At 42.0% G+C, this 15,131-nt stretch overlaps 1 protein-coding gene across 2 annotated transcripts; it reads left to right on the top strand.

The window, feature by feature from the left end:
• The first annotated feature begins 310 nt into the window (after nt 1–310).
• On the top strand, nt 311–13,224 carry fubp1 (far upstream element (FUSE) binding protein 1). Of its 2 annotated transcripts, XM_062993825.1 has the most exons (21): nt 311–458; nt 1,363–1,456; nt 1,607–1,636; nt 2,387–2,422; nt 2,505–2,541; nt 3,163–3,209; nt 3,298–3,369; nt 4,385–4,442; nt 4,531–4,690; nt 4,778–4,876; nt 4,971–5,153; nt 5,250–5,352; nt 5,436–5,672; nt 5,750–5,910; nt 6,554–6,702; nt 6,800–6,876; nt 7,022–7,177; nt 7,363–7,437; nt 9,341–9,403; nt 10,075–10,229; nt 10,484–13,224. In XM_062993825.1, exons 1-21 carry the CDS (start codon nt 366–368, stop codon nt 10,490–10,492), a joined length of 2,094 nt encoding a protein of 697 aa, XP_062849895.1. In that variant the 5' UTR covers nt 311–365; the 3' UTR covers nt 10,493–13,224. The 2 variants fall into 2 exon arrangements, with proteins under 2 accessions (XP_062849895.1, XP_062849896.1); XM_062993826.1 differs by lacking the exon at nt 7,363–7,437.
• The last annotated feature ends 1,907 nt before the right edge of the window (nt 13,225–15,131 follow it).

Raw genomic sequence — 15,131 nt, 5'->3', positions numbered from 1 at the left:
AAGACGATCAGGTGAGGTGAATTGGAGATACAAAATTGTCCATGACTGTGTTTGATATTAAACTTGTGAATTGATGAATTTTGTGTAATGAGTAACTACCGTTTCTGTCATAATGTAACCAAAGTGTGTAAAACATGACGTTAAAATCCTAATAAATAAGTAAATAATGGTGTTGGGAGCTAAATTCTCCATAGTATCAATACGTATCAATACCAGTCAGCCCTCCCCCTAGCCGGAAGTAGCCGTTTTTATCGGCGCGCCCTCTTTTGGTGCACCACCGGATTTGTGTCGCAGTAGAATTTTGCGCCGCCCCATTCAGTTCAGTCCAGTCAGGCGCCATCTTCTCCTGCACGCTTCTCTCGGACATGGCTGATTATGCGAATGTGCCGCCGCCGTCTTCAAACTCTGGAGGAGTAATGAACGACGCTTTTAAAGATGCGCTGCAACGGGCGAGACAAGTGAGTCTAATTCGCTTCAAATATTTTATTTAATAAACATAGATGTTCTCGTTTCTCGCCTGGTAGTTACAAAGCAGCCAGGCGTACCTAGACCGTAGCTCGACGGTTAAATTGGCTGTATCCCAAATTGCTTCATTCGTTCTATATACGTGGGATGCGTGTGTTGTAAAGTAATGGCGTATACGGCCTACTTAGTGCACTCTGTTTGCATTTTGGCGGTATTTGAAACGGTACCCGTTCTGCACTGCCCTGAGGCCTGGTCGTTTAGCGGGATTGTGACAAAGGAAAATTTAAGGCCTAAAATGAATCAGTTGCTTTTCGCATTCAATAAGTAGTTTTTAATATATTTAACCGTTCTATATATGCAAAGTTATATTATTTATGTAAAATATATAGTTTACGTGTATAGATATACATAATCGCCTCACTTGTTATAGAACTAGGGTATCTAGTTTTGCTAGTTAGCTTAGCATAGTTCGTGTACTTTAGTTGTTTCTGTTGTCGAATTAGCTGTGTTTTTGTTTAGTCCGAATACCAAATAATTTTTGAAATAAAGTCAAAATGTGACCTGTTTTACTCTTAAACAACTTCCTAACTACCACAACAGTGGTCCCTTATCGTATAGCATTAAAGCAGTGGCTAAACTGCACAGGACACTTAAATAATTGTCTTTCATTTCTTATACAATATTACATAAATAATTAACTACAAGTGTTGTACATTAATACTTACCTACTTAATATTTTTTTCTAATGTACCGTGAGCTGTTGTAATGCCTGACTTTCCTCTTACGATTAATTAAGTTATCTATCTAAAACAAGCATTTGATTCTGTACTAGCAGTCAGTTTATGTTGGACATCCTTTCAGCAACCTAATTCCCTTTGTTTCTGTTGTTTTCTACAGATTGCAGCTAAAATTGGAGGTGAAGGTGGTAACCCACCCCCTCCATCCAATGATTTTGGATACGGAGGACAGAAAAGGCCTCTGGAAGATGGTGGTAAGTGATTACACAGTCAGATCATATTCTCTATAAATAAGGACATTATCTGATCCCAAAGGATTCTTGAATCAATGCACTGCAGTGTACACAAACTTTAAAGGCTTGGCGAAAAGGAACAGTTTAAAAGCTTTTCTTCTTCTTTTTTAGACTCTGGATTTTCACCGACTTCATATTATGGTTAGTATTAATCCTGCAAGATGACCCAGAATTTGCTGATTGAGACATCCGCCTGGAAAAAAACAAACTTTGTGCTAGTATGCAGTTCCTCCTGTAGTTGGCCTGTCTGGATTTGATTTAATTAAAAATATATAATATCACCCAATGCATATTTTAATTTCATTTCAAATGTGTACACAACTGATATTTTCAGAAGATCTGTATATGCATGCGTAATAAGGAGAGCTTTATATGAGCCTTTAAGTGTTTGTATCTGAAGTGATGGATGCACAGGATTTGGATTGGGCCTTTCTTATTTTTTTTAATTGATTACATCCCCTAAATAAGAGAAATGTATTTTGTTAAGTTTTCTTCATCAATGCTTTACTATGTATATTTCAAATTAAACATTTACTACACTGTTCACTGCTGGCTATGCTGTTCAATTGGAACACAGCTTGGTTTTAAAAACCCTTTATCGGTGCAATAAAACCTTAGATTCTAGTTAAGCACCTGTATCTAAAATGCTTTTTTATCTTTATCATAGACACAGCTGTGTATTAAGATTTAGCTTTTCAAACCTATGGTTTTCTTTGTTGATTTGCAGCACATGTGCCGGCATTTTTTTTGTAGACTTTCAAGGCTTTGACATTAAAAACAAAGACAACTTTGATCAGTCTGGAATTTAGTTGAACTATAGCTAATTTCTCCCATACATGTTTTGTTTATGTATTACACATATATAAAGTTGTTTTTACTTTTGTTCTACAGATCAGCCTGAAACAAAAAAAGTCGCTACTAGTGACCGTAAGTGCTGATTGTCTTTACTGATGAGCAGCTCTCTTGTTTGGTCATGCACTGTGTAACATGTTTATTTTGTTTCTCACAGCATTTTCTGCAATGGCTGGAATGCCCGGACTTCCAAGGTATTTTATTTATTTATTCATTTGGAAGTCTATACATCAGTATGTTAAACATGACCATGTCATTCAACTTGTACATTTTGGTTGTTGCCGACTGGCATACTTTATGCTAATGTTATGCAGAGTACTCAAGCTTTTGTTCTCTTGCTAAAGTGGGAATGGTCTCACAACGACTCTGTGATGGCCTATTGTAATCCTACATTGAAATTAAGCCAACACTTAATTAAAAATCCCCGCACCGCCACAGAATTGTTTTACTGATACTTGTTCCATATGTGAAACACCCTTATGGATCTTGCTTTTAACCCTCTTGGTCACTAACGTTCCTCACACTGACGGCACTGATCCTGTTTGTTTTTTAAACAGATTTATTTAAAGTTGTATGTGCATTAATATTAAAACTAAATTTAAAACAGTCAAACATTAAGAACTCCTCATGCCCACACCTAGTATCTTACAGTTGTAAACGAGGCATAGCAATATGACTACGTATGATAGGAATATGTCTAGAGTTCTGGTAAACCTTCACTGCTTTACTTTTCCCTGTAAGACTGGAAATTGTATTTCATTAATACGTTCAACAAAATCTCATTCGTCATGACGTCATGCACTTTCTCCTCTCAGGTCTATATCAGAAGAATTTAAGGTTCCAGATGGCATGGTTGGCTTTAGTAAGTAACCTCTACACGAACTACATGATTTTCCACAGTCTCATATTAAAGCCTGATTGAGGTTTAACCTTTGAATGTTTATCTGCAGTTATTGGAAGAGGTGGAGAACAGATCTCAAGAATACAGCAAGACTCGGGATGCAAAATACAGATAGCTCCAGGTGAGAACGCTTGCATCCATACGTACTCTTAGCATTAGGGGTTTATCAAGCGAGGAGAGTTTCGATCTGTACAGTGCCACAACAGTGCAAAACTGGCCAAGTAGTGGAGGCATAGCATAGCTCTCTAGACGTGCTATAGCTTGCTAAGGCTGCTTTCACCTGATAATAGTTTTGCACTCACACCAAAGCTTAAAAGCGGCAGTACTACCAGTTTTTATTCACATGCAAATTTGTGTGTGACTTGTTTTATTAAAAAAAAAAACAAAAAAAAAACGCTCTGCCAAGTCATTGTTTGGAATGATGAGAAAATTAAAAAGGAATTATGAGTTCATGACAATATCACTGATCAAACTGTGTGTTAAATCTTGTTATAAAACTACTTGGAGAGACTAACAATCAAACACATACTGATAGACTGCAAAACACTAAACTCAGAAAGACTGAAGTTTTTTAATGAAAACAAGACACGAAATGTGCTTAAATCTACAGCACCAGGGAAAATAATGAATTTTTTTTAACATATTTAAATCTAAAACATCTTTTAATTCGTTTTAAATGACACAAAGTGAAGAAGCAACTTGAGTACTGCCGTATAAATGACCCCAGTGTGTCGGTACGGCATTAAAAACTAATCAATCAGTCATATAAAACTACTTGGATCTCAGCTGTGGTGAAACTGATGGTTATTGTAAGTGTCCATCAGAGTTTGTTACTGTAGCTTAAGTATACTATCTACTGTGTAATATGCATATTGCGGTGTAGCCTTGGATTCCTAAATGCTGTGATTGCTCGGTAAACAAGTGGGGGAAATGTGGCATATGTGCACGGTTATGTTTTTAATTTCACTTCGATGGCATTGAGAGAGATCCTTTAGAAACTGCAGAAACGTTTTTGTATATTAGTGGAGAATTACGCTTCAGTCTTCAGTGGTGAATGCAGGGAAAACGTGTGAAATCCAGCTTCATTGTTCATTGAAATTTTTGGTTGCCTAACATTTTTCCCCTTCTCTTTGCAGACAGTGGCGGTCTGCCTGATCGCTGCGTGACTATTTCAGGCTCCACAGATTCAATCCAGTAAGTGGCTGCGCACAGACCAGGCGCTTCATGTGTATCTATAGATTGTGACGCGAGTCGTAATGAATCGTAATGTTCGCTTTGTCAGGACGGCTAAGAGGTTATTGACCGAGATCGTCGAGAAAGGCAGGCCTACGCCTTTTCATCACAATGACGGTCCTGGAATGTCCGTTCAAGAAGTAATGATCCCGGCATCCAAAGCGGGCCTGGTCATCGGCAAGGGCGGAGAAACGATCAAACAGTTACAGGTAAGAGAATGAAGCATACCACTGAGGTGGATGTATATTCTTAAACTGGTTCGTTTTGAACTAATTGACTGGTTTTTAAAACGACAGGAGCGGGCTGGAGTCAAAATGGTTATGATTCAGGATGGTCCTCAGAACACGGGTGCAGACAAACCACTGCGGATTTCCGGAGATCCTTTTAAAGTCCAGGTAGGCTTGGGTTAGACGTGACCCTAACAATCGCCACTGCTGTCACTCGCGCCTTTGTATTGAAACCAACGAGCCGTACTGTTTGTGTTTCCAGCAAGCTAAGGATATGGTGATGGACCTGATCAGAGATCAAGGATTTCGGGAGCAGAGAAATGAATACGGGTCTCGGATGGGAGGAGGAGGAGGAGGAGGAGGAGGAGGAGGAGGAGGAGGGGGAGGAGGAGGAGGAGGAGGAGGAGGAGGGGGAGGAGGAGGAGGAGGAGGAGAAGGTCTTGATGTAAGGGCTCGTCATGAATTAGATTTTTGCACTAGACACTAGACATTCTAGAGCTAGCTTATTAAATATAATTGTGTTCTGATGGCGTTCTCTCAGGTTCCTGTGCCACGCTTCGCTGTGGGCATTGTGATCGGCAGGAGTGGTGAGATGATCAAGAAGATTCAAAACGACACCGGTGTTAGGATTCAGTTCAAACCAGGTGTGTTCATTTTCTATAGTTACATATTCTACCTATAAGTTTCTACCCTTACATCCCACTAACCTCTCCCCACTTCGATACAGATGATGGCACTGAGCCAGACAGGGTCGCTCAGATCATGGGTCCACCAGATCGGGCCCAGCACGCAGCCAGCATCATCACAGACCTTCTGCGCAGCGTACAGCAGGGCGGACCCCCAGGTCCCGGCGGCAGGGGCAGAGGACGTGGACAAGGGAACTGGAACATGGGCCCGCCTGGAGGCCTGCAGGAATTTTCCTTCACTGTACCCACTGTTAAAACCGGCCTCATTATTGGCAAAGGTGAGTGGTGTTAGAATTCTCATTTTTGCATGTCTATGTTCACCACCGTGTAATAACAATGATGCCTTGCTCTGCAGGAGGAGAAACCATAAAGAACATAAGTCAGCAGTCTGGGGCCAGGATAGAGTTGCAGAGGAACCCTCCTCCCAACGCCGACCCCAACTTGAAGATGTTCACCGTGCGTGGGTCGCCCCAGCAAATCGACTACGCCAGGCAACTGGTTGAGGAGAAGATTGGGGTAAGTGATGGTGTATTGGGTGTAAAATAGGATGCTTAGCAGCCCTGCATATACTGTTTACCAGCAGGCAATTTGGCATTACTGACTCAAGCTTGCTACTGGTTCAAGTGCAGGGTCTCATTTTGTACTCGTGGGTCCAATCTCAACCCCCTTAATACTCATTAGATAGGAGCATGGTGGCCAGACTGCCCTAACCTAACCACATTTAAGTCTTTTCATTGGACATTCAGGCAGCCAATGTGTAGCACTGTTGCCTCACAGCAAGAAAGGCCTGGGTTTAATTCCCAAATAGTGGTCAAGGTCCTTTCTGTGTGGAGTTTGCATGTTCTCACTGTGTCTTCGTGGGTTTCCTCTGGGAGCTGCAGTTTCCAAAAGGCATGCAAGTAAGGTCAATTAGAGATACAGACTTGAACTGATGAATCTTGTGTTGTAACCTGTCCTGTCATGACGTTAAAATCCCAATGAATAAATAATTGGACATGAAATGGGTATAATTCACAGCTCCTATTTTGCAGAAAGTCAAACCATCTCATCCAGTGGCCGTCAATTTACCACTCTTATAAAAAATTTTACCACTAGTGTGGATGCAGGGTATTGAAATGGAAGTGACGTTCTTTAACTAGGTTGCCTTTTATGTTTCCAGGGACCGGTTACTCCGATGGGTGGCCCTCATGGCCCACCAGGGCCCCACGGAGGCCCTGGACCACACGGCCCTCCTGGTCCACCTGGACCTCCTGCGCCTATGGGCCCCTACAATCCTGGAGCCTACAACCAGGGACCTCCTGGACCACAGTAAGCATCAATTTTTTTTCTGAAATGAGTCATTAAGTGGTAAATCGATACATAGAAATATGATCTAGATAAAAATATACGTATCCTTTATTTGCAGTGGACCCCCTGGGCCGTACCAACCTCAAGGCTGGGGCAACGGCTACCCTCACTGGCAGCAAGGCCAACCCGATCCCAGTAAGTCATGCTTTGTGCTGTGAACTATCTTGCATTATTTCATTCCGTACTGGTTATGAGAAGGCCTAGAGTAGAGAGATTCCTGCGTAAAGCGACCAGAGAGATTCCCAGAGAGAAGCTCACGTTCCGTTCTGTTTATGTGCAGACAAAGCAGCGGCTGACGCCAATGCTGCAGCATGGGCGGCTTATTATGCCCAGTACCAGCAGCAGCCTCAACAGCAACAGCAACAGCAGCAGCAACAGCAGCCCCCCATGACCCCCACAAGTTCAGCACCGGGCACCACACAAGCCAACGGGCAAGGTAAACGTCATACTCTTTTAACCTTATAAAGGTCATACTGGTCAGAGATGCAGTGCCCTAAATCTGCAGCGTAGGGTTTTTTATTATCGTAGCCTAGGCAATTATTAAAAAACACCAAGGGGCGAGAGACTCAGCCCTGCTGGCGTCACGTGACGGTTCTCAATTAGTTTGCACGTTTTTAACAGGTGACCCGCAGGCTCCAGGTCAGAGCGGACAGACAGATTACACCGAGGCGTGGGAGGAATATTACAAGAAAATGGGTAACTCGTAGTTTTTTTGCATTTTAAAGCTCAGGCTAAACTGCAGTAGCGATTAGCCACTCCAGCCAACCGTTTACAGTTATACATTACTGGTACCAGTGAGCTGGATGTGTTTGCCAAATTATTTAGTCTCCACATTTACTTAAGGGTTGTGATGTAGAGGGGTCGCGAGCTTTTAAAAAAAAAAAAAAAAAAAAAAAAAAAAGGGTCGCAGGGGTGCTCAGGTGGAGCAGCGGGATAATCCGCTAGCCCACCAGCACGAGAATCTAAACTCCCAGGTTTGAATCTTGGCTTTGCTACCGGTACTGGCTGGACTCCCTTTAGCAGGCATAGTTGGCTAATGCCTACAGTAGATAAAGTTGCTCTCCAGTCTGCTGGGTAGGAAATTATCGGATTAAAAAAGGGGTGGGGCTGTGTAAGGACCCAGGTTGCCCAGGGCGCCTGCACAGAAGTGGAGGAGTGCAGAGATCAGGGCGTGGCTCTCCGTACACAAAGCCAACCTCGACACAAATTCACAAAGTATGGGTGAATAAGAAGGAAGTGTATGACAGTCAAGACACCCCCTCTTTGGACACTGTCGGGGTCCCCAGCAGCGGATTGGCTACGCTAAAACAGGGAGAAAACTTCTACGCGAACACCCCCTTGTAAAGGATTTATGTTAGATCTTGTAAACCACAGTGGGACCAGACTACACGACTGATCGGCGATGGGGGGTTTCACACGACACCATCTATCACCAACTGGAATCGCAGGCGAGCTTCTCTGCTCTCCCAAATATCGTTTTGTCATGAAAGCAAATGCGAGAAGTGACGAGGGGTTTAATGATACCACGTCCAACAATGCACGTCAACAAGTAGCGAGCGATCAGAGTTTGTGCACGTGAAAACAAAGAGGGGAAAAAAATGAATCTAAATGGATTTGGCAACGTGAGCAGCATGGATTGTTCTATAGTGAGTTGGAGGTTAATAAATATTTTTGCAAAGAACGATAAGGTCAGAAATACCGTAAAACTTGTGTGTGTGCGCCGGTGTATTATGATATAACCTGTATTAAGCCCCTGTACAACCTTTTACACTCCTCCCCTGCGTTTCTCCTCACGCTGTATCTTGCGTTCTCATTGGCTGTTCGACACCGCACTCATTGCCAGTTGTGCAACTCAGATTGAGATATCTGAAACGTCAGAAATCTCGATCCGGTCGGATCGAGTTGTTGGGTAGTTCACACTTAGCGATTGAGAGCCGAGTTTCGATCGCCGAGCGAACGGCGAGTTGCTCCCGAGGCGGCAAATCTAGCGCCGACCAGTCGCCGAGCGACAATCGGGGCAAAAATCGTGTAGTGTGAACCAGGCATAAGATGGATTGTTTGTGTTGCCTGGGTCGCATAAAAAAATGGACAAAATGTGGGTCGCTTGAAGTCGAAAAACCCTGGAGTAGACTGACGGGCAGCAGAGAGTAAAAAATGTGTCCAGTTGTCGGCCCGAAACGTTACCAATAATGCTCTGCTCGAAGGCTTTGAAATAGACACGCGTGTGTTTACTCTAGTGCTAGAAATTTCACACCATCACTTTTACATGTATTGTAGTGTGGCCAGACAAACATAATACCTATTTTTGCCATTAAATGATGTGTTAAACACAGTGGTAAAACCCAAATAAATTAATGAATAATTAATTGGCAGGCAGTTAGTTCAGCAGCTTAGATGCACAGATCGTGTGCAAGGTCCTGAACACCTTCCCAGCAATGTCAGCGTTTACTAAACAGGACCACATGTATCTGTGAACTGGTAGATGATTGTAGACATTGTAGAACTAGCTGATTTCATTGCACTGGATGTCTGTCTTTTTATTTGTCCACGTTGCGCATGAAGTTGCGTTTTCAAATGTCCATCTATCTCTGTTCTTCAGGTCAACAAGGCCAGCAGCCGCAGGATTACACCAAGGCGTGGGAGGAGTACTATAAAAAACAAGGTAAGTCAAGTGGCTGGACGGTCCAGATGTTATTTCGCGCACGCATCTGGGTGATCAGTTTTATCTCACGGTCCTCTCCAGTAGAGCCGCCGGCGGTATGGTCACCCTAGAGTAAGCTAGTGGGTTTCTGCCCTGCCACTCTAAGGCCAGCGTGGTCAGGGTCGTTCCCCCACTTACAGAATTTCTTCTTTTTTTTTCAGTTCATTTCTCTGCAATTCCAAATGATCAGCTCTACAGGTCTGTCATGCCCTTGGAGCATGTTTAATTTGTCAAGTTTAGATGAGTGACTAGCCATAATGGTTTACATGGACCAGATTTGGATACAGAGCACCCACATAAACCTTTCCTGCCGTGAATGTAACTCACATGAGTAAACACGGTGTTAAAAGATAGATAGATAGATAGATAGATAGATAGATAGATAGATAGATAGATAGATAGATAGATAGATAGGACCAGATTTAGGGCCTGTTTTAGTTTTCCGGTGGCCAGCTGATGGTTTGTCAATAAAAAGTGGTGTTAAATGACCTCTGCTAGCTGGTTGACTTGCATATAGCAGTGTGTGCGTGTTGAAATAGGGTTTGATACAGGGATTGAAATGCACTGATAATGTATAGAGTACCTTAAATGTGTGTGTGCTTAAAGCCTACCATCTTTCATCAACCCCCCAGGTCAAGCTGCTCCCCAGACACCCGGAGCGGCGCCCTCTCAACCCGGTGGCCAGCCGGACTACAGCGCCGCCTGGGCCGAGTATTACCGCCAGCAGGCGGCCTACTACGGCCAAGGAGGCTCTCAGCCCATGGGAGCGACGCCACCGGCCCAGCAGGTACACCCTTACGATTAACGTGATACTGGACATGTGCATGTGTAGGCTGGGGTTTCTTCTGTTCTTCCTAACCAATTCCCTCCACAGCTCCGGATGAAATCCAGACCGGACAGCAGCACAAGACCTAACCCAATTTCTTTCCCCACGCAGGCATCTTTATCTCTGTATTTAGGGGATGGGTTGGGGGAAGGGGGTGGTGTCACTGTTTCTGCTCTTAACATGTTGTGTATTTCTTATGTATTTCTTTTGCACAGGGCCAGTAATGTGAAGCGGACATAAAGTAAATGCTACCTTGTCGAAAAAATCCTTTGTTAAATGTTTGGATGCAGACGCCTTGATGAAGATCGTAATTTCCTTGGTTTTGCGTTTAAACTTGTTTGCAGAACGGCTTCGGATCGAGAGTCTTTTCTTTCTCTCTTTTTTTTTTTTTTTTTTGTGTATTTTTTTCTTCTCTTGTATAAAATGAACAGTCTTGTTTTTAGTGCGGTAACATTTTGGTCATTCCTGCTCTTGTATCTCATGTAGTTCAGAGCTCATGTCTATAATCTCCAGCCCATGTAAATCATCTCAGTTTTAATATAAAATGCCTGTTGTGTTTTGCAATAAAACAAAATGAAACCTCCTGTGTTGGTAAGTTGGGTGGATAAAGGTGGGCAGTGGTGATATCATCATGTATGTTATTGCTCTTTTCTTCTGGCGGGTGGGATGTGGGGTCTAAAACCACGTAAACGTGACATTTCGGCTCAATTCTTAAGACTGCTTGTTAGCTCTTGGTCGTTCCCATTCCTGGTCTTGTAGGTTACACGAATGCTATGCGGATAGGCCTGTCGTTGACACTAGAACTAGGCAGGTGTATGAAATGCTGAGCGAAATGCGACTGCTGAGAAACTAACTTGAGAAACTTTAGGACAGCGGTAAGCAAAAAAAAAAAAAGAATGTTGTTTATTTTATGTACTGCAAGCATTTTTGTCAGTATGCTGTTCTTTCAGTATAGGTGAGCAGATATTTAAGTATATAAACTTGTCCTATTTTACTCATTTGTCTATTAATTTGCAAACATTTTAATGCACCTGCTGGCATTTTTTGTCAATTCGAAATGTAAAAGTGGCGATGTAGGCCTGTAGGTGTGTGTTTTTAGGGCTGAGAAGGCTATGCTGTACCACACCAGTGAAATGAGGCCTCCGATGTAAGTACCAAAACAAAAACCAAAACCCCAAGTTTTGATTTGCCAATGCATTGTCTTTGACCAGTTAGTGCATAAGGTTGATTGATATGTTCACCCTGCTCATGTATTTTTTTTATATATTCTTGTTGTTCTGTTTTTGGGTAAGTATGTCTGGGCGGCAGCTCGATTTGACATGATGTAAAATGATGTCTCTGAAGCCTCTGACCTTACTTACCCTGTTCTGTAATTGGACTGTTAAGTTTTGCTAAGCAAACGTAAAACTGTTTTAGATGCGAAATGATGCGCAGGCAATGAAGCAATGAAATGTGGTTGTGTTTTTTGCTTCTCTCTTGACATGTTTTTGACAGGCAGCACTTGCAGTTAATCTGTTATGGCATTGGAAATGCAGAACGTATAAATGTATAAACATTTAAGTGCCATTAGTGTTTTCTAAATACATGTTTTGTGCTAATGTGGGCTGCAGTTTCAGGCTACAGTATTCTAGTTCTGTGACTCGTTTTTTATATATATATACATAAATATATAAATATTTTGCAGTTGCTTTGAAAATATCAAATTGATGCCGTTTGCAATGTTGATTGGTGGCACAATGCGTAGTGTCTGATTTTTGCAGGGTCGATCCAGACCTTAGGTTCTGCTGCAATAACACAGGTAAGCTTAACCTAAGAAAGCAACAAGTGTTTGACCTGTGAATCAGTGTTGATGTATTTTTCCCACTGAATCTGACTTGTGATGTTTGCTATTTTTTAAAAAATACTATAAATATTTACTGTTAAGACTATAAATGTAGAGAACATTTCTGAAAGCCCTTTAAAGTCGTATAATGCCATGTATCTAAATTAACTACGTCACTGACTAGCATGCAGCTTAATGTCATTTTTCTCCAAATACAATTGCAATGTCATTTTATCATGACTGAGATGCTGTTTGTCCCATACCGTGCATACACAATGCTTCTCCTTGCTCTTGATTTAGATCAATCGTGATGACACTGTATTTGTCTTATCGATGCTGCATGGCGATTACTCTGAAGTATACACATGTATGTGTGCTCACATGTGATTGGTTCAAAGCCTGTGTTAATGTGGCGCTAATGCAAACTGCTGCCTTCATTCTCGCTCACAGTGTTGGAAGACGCCGCAGGCGTAGTTCGTAGAATCAGGTCCTCAGCTAGGGTTGATCCTAAGGAGGAGAGTATCCCTCTGCCGAACATAGACCGTTCGAGGGCTCCAGTTAAAGGTAAATGATGAATATTCGGGAATCTGTGATTGCAAAGTCATGTGTTTTCGTTCAGGCCAAATGTCTTCTGATGCTAGCAATATTCTTTCTCTTGTGGTTGATGAATTCTGCCATGTTGATTCGTACATGCTGTTTTACTGTTGTTGACTTGCGTAGGGACTGAAATGTGTTCATGTTAGACAGCCGAATTATGACCAGGAACATTCATGCGTAACATTCATGCATTTATGAGTAGCAAACCAGGCCGAAAATTAGAGAGTGTCTATTTGAATTTGTTGTCCGTTGCTGCATACGGTGTGGTATGTACGCAATTGGCTCCTTCTTTATAAGCAAACTGTCCAACAGAATTCGTTTTTTGGGGGGGGGGGGGGGGGCAAAAGAAGACTTAATCGGAGGCTAGCTGAGAAATGGGGAGCATGCCTTCGAGGTAAACACAAAACGGTTTATTGTACAGTCCATGCTCTGAAATGTACATTTTGTTTTTGCTTTTTTTCCTGCTGAATTGTTGAATTTCACTGTTTTGTTGAGCAACTGTTGACCTGTTAATCAATAAAACTGTCGTGTTTAGAAGTCTGGTCTGATACCCATCAATGATCTCTTATATTACAGTTGTTACTATTGAATTTAAACCTAGTTAAGACTGGTAGTGTTGTGCCAGACAAAATATGTGAGGACAGATATGCAAATGACCCCCAATCCCTAGGTACACAAGTAAAGAAACAACCTTTTTATCGACCCCCTTTTTATGCATTTTATTCCCTTTTTCTCCCAGTTTAGAGTAGCCAATTTCGCTGCTGGGATCTCAACGGCCCAGCCGAGATTTGAACCCCGGAGCTCAGAATCTTAGCGCTGGTGTACTTGTGGATTATCCCGCTGAGCCTCATCGACCCCCGTTAAACAACAATAGCAGCTGACATGGTCCTAAGAGGGGTTTCTGTAGGAAGCTTAAGAACCAAACCTGTTAAAATCTTAGCATGACGTTTACTATAAAGTTCTTTAGGCTGCTTTTACATAATCTGCAACAGAACCGATTACATGTCGCTGGGCTGTTTTACTCTGGTTTGGAATTTGATTGAACTTTGACCCAGTTTGCTACTGATTTTTCCAAAGTGCTACCAATTACATGACTTGTTTCTATGACGTAGTTAGAAGTGAAGCACAAACATGGTGAGGAGAAACTGATTCTCATAGTTTAATTCAATTCTTAAGCCTAATGTGGCATTGTGATCTGCTCTTGGTCCACCTGGAGGCAGCAGAGAAGAGTGCAGTGCTGTATGATCTGCTTTAGCTTGACGTGGACCTTAAACAGGAATGAAAATGGGCGTAATTCATTTCACAACCACCACTGCTCACATTTGATTGTAAGTAGCCCATGTCTGAAGTTTGTATTAACATCTGCATTTCTAAAAACGAGAACATTCACTTTTACAAATAATATCTGTATAATCATCAGTCATGGGCAACATAGTTTCCTACCATACAGATTTGTTGTTTGTCTTTTTGGTTTGGCTGAGCAAGAATGCTACCAAATACAGGAAATTCAGGACTAGATCTATGGTTCACCTTTTTGTGTGATAATGGCTCAAAGCATACAGCCAAAACAACACTAAAGTGTTTTTTTCTGAGTGGCCCAGACTTCAGCAGAGAGACTTGAAGATAGCAGTTTAGAGGAATTGCTGCCAAAGATTTTACAAAGTATAAAATAAAGGGTCTAAATACTTTGTGAGTAAATCAGAGTATTAATTTAAAATAAATTCCACAACACAAGTCCATAAATGTCAAGGGGTCTGAATGTTTTTGAGTTCACTGCATCTTTCACACATCTATAATTCCAGTTTTTCCAAGGGATTGTTCAACCTAAAGAGTGTAACAAAAGATAATAGAATATAAAATCATTCCACTAATGAATCTCTTATGGGGAGACAGGACAAAAGATATAAACCACAAACAGCAATGGTGCTCTTCTGACCTTTTTAGGATGGCACAGTGGCTCAGTGGGTAGCACTGTCGCCTCACAGCAAGAAGGTCCTGGATTTGATCCCCAGGTGGAGCGGTCCGTGTCTCTTCTGTGTGGTGTTTGCATGTTCTCCCTGTGCCTGCGTGGGTTCTTCTCCGGGAGATCCTCCCACAGTCCAAAGACGTGCAGTCAGATTAATTGGAGATGTAAAATTGTCCATGATTGTGTTTGATATTAAAACTTGTGAACTGATTAATCTTGTGTAACGAATAACTACAGTTTCTGTAATGGATGTAACCAAAGTGTAAAACATGATGTTAAAATCCTAATAAACTAAACAAACTGACCTTCTTAAAGGTCCTGGTTGATTTCCAGACATTTTAGAGTAATGTTTTATAGACAAATAAAAATTGCAGTTAATCTTTGTGGTACCTTGACCACATAGTAGAAGCTGCAGTTCTGCAGTGGTGATAAAACCCTGTCGACCTTCTCTCAGGCCAGGTCATTTGTGCTTGTTGGA

Source organism: Trichomycterus rosablanca, chromosome 4 (assembly GCF_030014385.1).
Source record: "Trichomycterus rosablanca isolate fTriRos1 chromosome 4, fTriRos1.hap1, whole genome shotgun sequence".
Taxonomy (NCBI): Eukaryota; Metazoa; Chordata; class Actinopteri; order Siluriformes; family Trichomycteridae; genus Trichomycterus; species Trichomycterus rosablanca.
The sequence above is the reverse complement of the archived record's forward strand: the minus strand, read 5'-3'. Positions and strand labels throughout refer to the sequence as shown.